The 6,678-nt window shown below is 53.5% G+C and overlaps 1 protein-coding gene across 1 annotated transcript; it reads right to left on the bottom strand.

Annotated features, from left to right (window-relative positions):
- Window positions 1-342: 342 nt before the first annotated feature.
- On the bottom strand, window positions 343-5,406 carry DDOST (dolichyl-diphosphooligosaccharide--protein glycosyltransferase non-catalytic subunit). The gene is made up of 11 exons (XM_005528234.3): window positions 5,255-5,406; window positions 4,326-4,436; window positions 4,008-4,094; window positions 3,676-3,779; window positions 2,818-2,912; window positions 2,414-2,507; window positions 1,853-2,001; window positions 1,433-1,580; window positions 1,209-1,329; window positions 950-1,056; window positions 343-859 (listed from the first exon to the last, which is right to left on the bottom strand). The coding sequence occupies exons 1-11, from the start codon at window positions 5,391-5,393 to the stop codon at window positions 710-712; spliced, it is 1,305 nt and encodes a 434-aa protein (XP_005528291.1). The 5' UTR covers window positions 5,394-5,406; the 3' UTR covers window positions 343-709.
- Between the last annotated feature and the right edge of the window lie 1,272 nt (window positions 5,407-6,678).

Raw genomic sequence — 6,678 nt, 5'->3', positions numbered from 1 at the left:
CCCAAATATCCCCATGGATCCCTGCACCCCACCCTCTGCCCCCCAAGGTCCCATCACCTTCTTCATCCTTTTATTCACTGGTACCTCTGACCCCATCATTTCTCCACCTTCCATGTCAAAACAGCCCAGGTCCACCCCAAAAGCCACCCTCACTCCATCTCACACCTCTATTCCCCTTTAGCTCCTCCACTTCACATCTTCCAGCTGGTTTTTTTCCCCCTAGACCCCTCAGTGTGCACTTGGGGGTGATCCCTGGCCCTGCTGAGCCTTTGGTGTGTCCCTCAACTCAGTGTTTGCATTCAAATGCCTCATGCCATTAATTCACCTTACTTCCATCCAGAATGAGAGGAACAAGACTTTATTTTGAACTGGGAGTTAATCTGCAATCCAAATCATTCCAACCTAACTCCAATCCAAATCATTCCAACCCAACTGCAACCCAAATCATTCCCACAGTGGAGCAAAGCAAACATCACAACTCATCAGTAAACACTGAAGTGTCTGGTCCTGGATCTGCAGAAGCTTTGGCAACAGATTCTCCCCCCAAAATTTAATTTTCATTCTCAATAACCTCCCAGGTGTAGAAATAAAAAAGACCAAATGCAGCCCCACAGTGCATCTGGAACCCAGCAGTCCTCACACGGCTCCACGGGAGGCTCTGAGCACTGCCCAGCCCTCCTGGAGCCAGGAAAAGGCTCCCACGGGGAGCTCAGTCAGATTTCTCCTTCTCCTTCATGTGCAGGAAGACAATGCTGAACATGAAGAGGCCGACCATCATGGAGAAGGCGCCGGCATAGTAGGGGTACGCCGAGGGGATGAATCGCTCGTACTGCGTGTGCTGGAGGGGACGCACCGACACCTGGCAGGGGACAGAGCAGCCCTTGCAGTCCAGCAGCCTGGGGCAGCCTTTCCTCCTGGGACAGGGTGGGATTCACTCCCCCAGGCTTACCTGTGTGGAGGAGTAGAGGTGGGTGTATCCCAGGCGGTTGTAATCCACCTTGAACTGGAACACGCCGTAGACGTCCGGCAGCTTGAACTGCACGCTGTATTTGCCACCTGGGGGAGAGACGGGGGTGACACTGAAGGGACACGAGAAGCTGTACAAGTGACAACAGCCCCAGTGTGGGGCCAGGGCAGCGATGGGGACCCCCTGTTCCTCTTGAGGGGGACCCGTTGTTCCTCTGGAGCGGAACCTGACGGGGACCTACCATTCCTCTTGAGGAAGGTGCGCACGAAGGGGTCGATGCGCACGAACTCCAGCTGGATGTCGTCCCCGTTGAAGGGCACCCACTTGCCGTCAGCGAGCTTCTCGATCACAATGCTGTACTCCTGGCACAAATTAACCAGCGATGCCTGAGGATGAGCCTCAGCCCACCCCAAGCTCCAGCGTTCCCCAGCGCCTGTCCCCGCCCCGCCAGCCCGGCAGCCTCACCACGAGGTCGGTGACGGTGTAAGCGTTGGGCGGTGCCAGCTCCCCGACTCGGTGGTGGGACACGGCGCCCACGCGCAGAACCCCTTCCTCCTTGAACACCCAGCGGGACAGGGCCACGGCCAGCTCGTAGTTACCTGTCTGGGAGTACCTGCGGAACAAGGGAGGCTGAGACAGCCGAGAAAATACCCCACGGCCCAAACCCAAACCAAACACATGTGACAGCAACACAAACTGAGCTGAGGTTAAAGGAGGCAGCTGCTTTCCAAGGCGCTTTGTTCTGCAACAGTACAGGACGTGTCACCCCAATTCAATTCAGGGTTTCTGCTCTTTCCCAAAACATAAACAGTTGTTGCCTGCTTCCCAGGACTTTGGTCCTCAGAGCGCTCCCCAAACGTTCCTCAGCCAGGGAAGCCAACGCACCTCTTGGAGCCAGGAGTTGCTTTCTGCACGGCAGAATTGAAGAAGGCGTCGCTGAAGAAGTCGAGGGAGCCGCTGAAGACGACGCGGGCGTTGTTGCGCGCCTGCAGCCCCGCGATCAGCAGCGTGTTCTTCCCCACCGCGTGCGGGTACTGCAGAGCAACGGGGGAACAGGGGATGCATAAAGAGGGGTTTGCTGTGGGATGGGACAGGCTGGCTGTAGTAGCACCAGCTGTAGTTAAGGAGTAACCATGAAGCTGAGAAAAAGCAGGACAGGATAGGATTTGATTCCGATAGCACTCCAGCTGGGACGGAATGGGAGAGATGCTTTGATCTAGGCTGGCCTCTCCTCCAGAGCATGGAGGACACGTGTCCCCCACACTGAACACCTCCCCAGCAGCCGAAAGCAGAGAGGAAGGCGACATCAGAAAGCACCCAACAACCCAACCCTTTCAAAATCAATCAGGACATAAAACACTCCAGGACTTTCACAAGCAGCTGAAGTAAGAGGGACTAAACTGTGGAAGCACAGCTCAAAACAGGAGAGAAAGGAAGGGGACGTACCTGGGTGATGGGCTTATCTGGGAAGAAAGAGTAGGAAGTGGAAGAGCCAGTCAGGATATCCAGCACCAGTGGGTTGTCAGGATCAGCCACCATCCTTGCAGGGAAACCACGGTGAGCAGCACAAACACCACCAAGGTCCCACACCCAGAAGAATGTCCAACCCCATGGACCTTCTCACCCTTCTACCTGCTAAGAAACTAAATATTTCCTCCACTATTTTATTAGGAACCATTCTTGAGTCAACGACTAAACTACTTTGGAGGATTTCCTTCCATTTTTTGTTTGAAATCAAGAGAGATTTTTTTAAGCTCGCATTAAGAGTCCCGAGTGGCTGACCCCATGCTCACCTCACAGCAACACCCCAAGTTCAACCCTCTTCCCCCACCTGAGCCCCTGCTGCTCACCCAACTCCTCGGAACAGGATGGGGTTCAGTGCTGCTTTCCCCACAATGGTTGGGGCCTTCAGCAGGTTCTCAGTGTCGGCCACGATGAGCGTGTGCTGGGAAATGAGAGACGTGAGTTGGGGTCTAATGACAAACAACAGCTTCTCAGTTAAAAGGTAACTGTATTTTTACAGACAACTACAACTGCTGGATCAATGTTGTAGTTCAATTAAAAAGCAAAACAACAGCATTTTTGTGCTTATGATCAAATTAGGTTAATACTGATCCTCAAGGAAATACAAACTGTCACTTGATAAAGCCAGTAATACCTCCAGCGTTTTATTTCCCTGTATTTAGCAACTTTCATCCTCAAACCAGGACAACACACATGTACATACTGCTTCAACAATTTCCCTTAAACAAAACTTACCAAAGTATATTTAGCTCAGACTTTAATATATGTTTCAATTTTAAAGTGCTGGATTACACCAGTCAGGCAAAATTGTAGAAATATTTGTGTGCCTCTATACTGATCTGAAAATCTGGGACTGTAAACCTCCCTTCTCACATCCGAAGCGTTGCACTCGGTGTCTGACATGCTTCACCCCCAGCAGAAATTCCCCCCCAGGCTTCAGAGGGATCCAGAATCAGCATTAATCACAATCCCATTGCCTGCACACCATCTGAAACCAGAGCCTGAAGGATCCTGCCAGCAGCAGACCTGAATGCGGCAACATGGATTATTTCCCTCTTTCCTGGGAGGAGGGAGGGAGAGCAGGGATAGAGGAAAAGTGGGAGCACAAGCACAGAGGATTCATCCCTAAAGCTTTGCACCCACGTGCTCGTTAAAGCAGCCAGAAGGAGCAGGCAAAGCTGTACCTGGCCAGGGTCAGAAATGTCATAGTTGTGGTGGTCAATGACCGTTGTCCTCTCCTCATCGAACTCGATCCCACACTCACTGCCCAGCTCTCGCAGGGGGTCACCTGCAGGGACACAGCACATTCTCTGTCACGAGACACAGAACCTCAAAACTGAATTCAGATGAGACTATGAGCCCCAGGGAGCAACACGACCTCCCCAGCTAAATTCCCACTAAACATCTTCCTGAAGGCATGGATCACCCGTCTCCTCCCAGAGCAAACCCTGAGCTGCATGAGGAGCAGCTGCTTTGCTGCAGTGAATTCATTCTCTGGAGGAACACCTGCACTCACCAATGTCTGAGCTGGCAGCGACGAGGACGCTGCCGCCACCATCAATGAACGCAGTGATGGTCTCCACGTTGATGTTCCCACCAAAGTCTGAAGGTAAACGCCAAGAATTCATGGTTAGAGCTCAGAAATAACCCCCTGACAGAATTAAACCACAGAAAATCACTAAATCAACAGAAGAACCACCAATAAAGGCTGGGACGAAGCTGCAGTTTGCTACTGAGCACATCCAAGTGTACAACCTAACTAAAATTTACTGAACAGCTGGAAATCCCCTTCCAAAAATGCCATCAAGCTCCAGTTTTCCCCCTCTGCATTTACCTTCTATGGATGGGGAGAAGATGATGAGGTTGTCGTACAGGAATTCCCCGTATTTTATCAGGGACAGGCTGGAGTCATCCGCTGTTCGGAAGGTGAGGTCAAAGCCCCTGTCTGCAGGCAGGAGACAGAAGTGACAGCTTCGTGCATGGAGCAGGAAAACAGCAGCAGGAAGCAGAGGTTTATTTCCCCAGTGAAGAAGCATTTTGGAAAAACTGGCTTAGGGGCTTTTTAAGAGCAGCACCTGAGAGTTCCCACATAAAGCCAAGGCGTGGATCCCCTGAAGAACCCTGATGCCAAAGGATGCCCCACTGCCGCCCATCAAACAGGGACTGATGCTGCAGGGGACCTCCACAGCTGGGAAAACAACTTCATTCTGACCAGAAGATCCAAGCAGCCTCCCCTCACCCTCCAGGGAACCGCAATCTCCTCCCTCAGACTGGCACAGCGTTCCCCATTTTCTCCCTCTGCTTGGCCAGGGGATCCCTGACACCTCCCCCTGCCCCAGGGAGCCCCCGGTCTCCTCCCTTGGCTTGGGGTGACCATGGAACCCCAACAGCTCCCCCTCACAATCTCCTCCTTCAGCCCGACATGGGGACCCAAACAACCCTCATCCAGGCACAGAGTCTCCATCACCTCCCACACACTGACCAGGAGACCTCAAACCCCCATTCTTCCCTCAGGGGACCCCGATCTCCTCCTCCACTCCGACATGGGAACCCCAACCAGCCCCCTCTCCCCTAGGGGACCCTCATCTCTCCCCGATCCTGACCAGAGTCCAGACACGCCCCCTCCCAGCAAGGGACCCCTGGCTCCGTCCTCAGCCCATCAGGGGACTCAAATCTCCTCCCTCGGCCTGACCCGAAGACCCCAAACATCCCCTTTTCCCTCAGGTAACCCCTCCCGGGATCCCCCCGCGGCCCGCTCTGTACCCGCGAGGCTGCGGAAGAACATTGAGTGCGTGTCCCGCAGGTTTCCGTTCTCCAGCAGCACCAGCGTGCGGGGCCCCCCCTCAGCGCCCGCCGCCAGCACCGCCAGGAGCCCACACACAGCCACAGCGCTCGCCGCCATCTTGGGCCCGGTACCGAACTACCTCAGAGGCGGGTAGCCTCCAGCCAATCAGCGCCAGAGCAGAGCAGCCTCCAGCCAATCAGCGCCAGAGCCGAGCAGCCTCCAGCCAATCAGCGCCAGACAGCTCCGCAACGCCGCTCGGAGCGCATGCGCCGTCGCGCCCCATGGCGGCCGCTGTCGCGACTCGGCTGTAGTCGCAATCACGCCGGACAAGGTACTGCACCTGACGCAGCAGCTGCTGGCAGAGCCTCGGGTTTCCATCTTTTCCAGCCCAAACTGCACCTGCAGGCCGTTGATCTCGGCAGCCTGGAGCTGGACACAAAACATCAGCGTTACAAGGCATAGAGACCGAGAGATATGACAAGCACAGGAATTTGCCAGACAAAGACAACAAGGATGTCTAGAAATCCATATCTACGCTCCCAAAATTCTCTTTAAAACCTTTGTTCTGTGTAATTTATATTTAAATTCTTATTTAAATAAGCACGGGATATACCTGACACCTGCAGGGATGCAGAGGCAGCCGCAGCTTCTCTGGGCACCCTGTGCCAGGGAAGAGGATTCTTCTCCTGGAGCCACAATCATTTGGGATGTAAACTGGGGTGGGATGATGGGTGAGCACACAGACGCTGTGCCCTGCCAGCCCCAGGCCCAAGGGAGCCACGGGCAGTGCAGATTTCCATGCTGAGGTGAAGATGGAGCAGAGGAGCCCTCGCTGATGAGGGTGGAGGTGACTGCTCTGTTCCTGCAGCCCGTGTCCATCAGCTGTGAACACCAGGCCACGCTGTGCACGGTGTGCAGCCTCCTCACGGCCACCCCCTGCTCCGGGTGCTCCTTCAGCTGCCAACAGGACAACGCAAACAGAACAAGAGGCACTGAAACCCTGGGAAATGACACCGGGAATGGCCCAGGAGTTTGAGGGCTATGTGAAATTAAACTGTGGTGTAAGAAAAACACATCTGACTGCCAGCAAAAAGCCTTATTTCTGAAGGAGGAATAAAACCACAGAAAAAGTGGAAACCACCTTCATGGCTCAAACAATGCGAGTTAAGAGTTGCTGATTGATTCAGACATCCCCTAGGCCATGAAGAACCCGGCTCCTATCCACCCTCCACCTTCTCTATTATTAAGCTGCATATTTTAAACAAGAATCAAAATACATCTCACCTATTATGGCAAAGGCTCCAAGATCTCCTCAGTCATAGGAAGCTTTTTTTAATATCAAAGCACAGATATAATATTCCCAGATATTGTTCCCAGTGCTTTGCTGAACTCCCTGCTCTGA

Source organism: Pseudopodoces humilis, chromosome 24 (assembly GCF_049639895.1).
Source record: "Pseudopodoces humilis isolate 2021_Gansu_Grassland_sample_001 chromosome 24, ASM4963989v1, whole genome shotgun sequence".
Taxonomy (NCBI): Eukaryota; Metazoa; Chordata; class Aves; order Passeriformes; family Paridae; genus Pseudopodoces; species Pseudopodoces humilis.
The sequence above is the reverse complement of the archived record's forward strand: the minus strand, read 5'-3'. Positions and strand labels throughout refer to the sequence as shown.

Bases quoted from the DNA above. Each gene is read 5' to 3' on its own strand.
- DDOST (XM_005528234.3), bottom strand. From the start codon at position 5,393: ATGGCGGCGAGCGCTGTGGCTGTGTGTGGGCTCCTGGCGGTGCTGGCG. The intron at 2,508-2,817 runs GTGAGCAGCAGG...TTTCCCTGCAAG, and splicing joins ATCCTGTTCCGAGGAGTTGG to GATGGTGGCTGATCCTGACA. The intron at 1,581-1,852 runs GTGCGTTGGCTT...CTTGTTCCGCAG, and splicing joins GCAACTCCTGGCTCCAAGAG to GTACTCCCAGACAGGTAACT.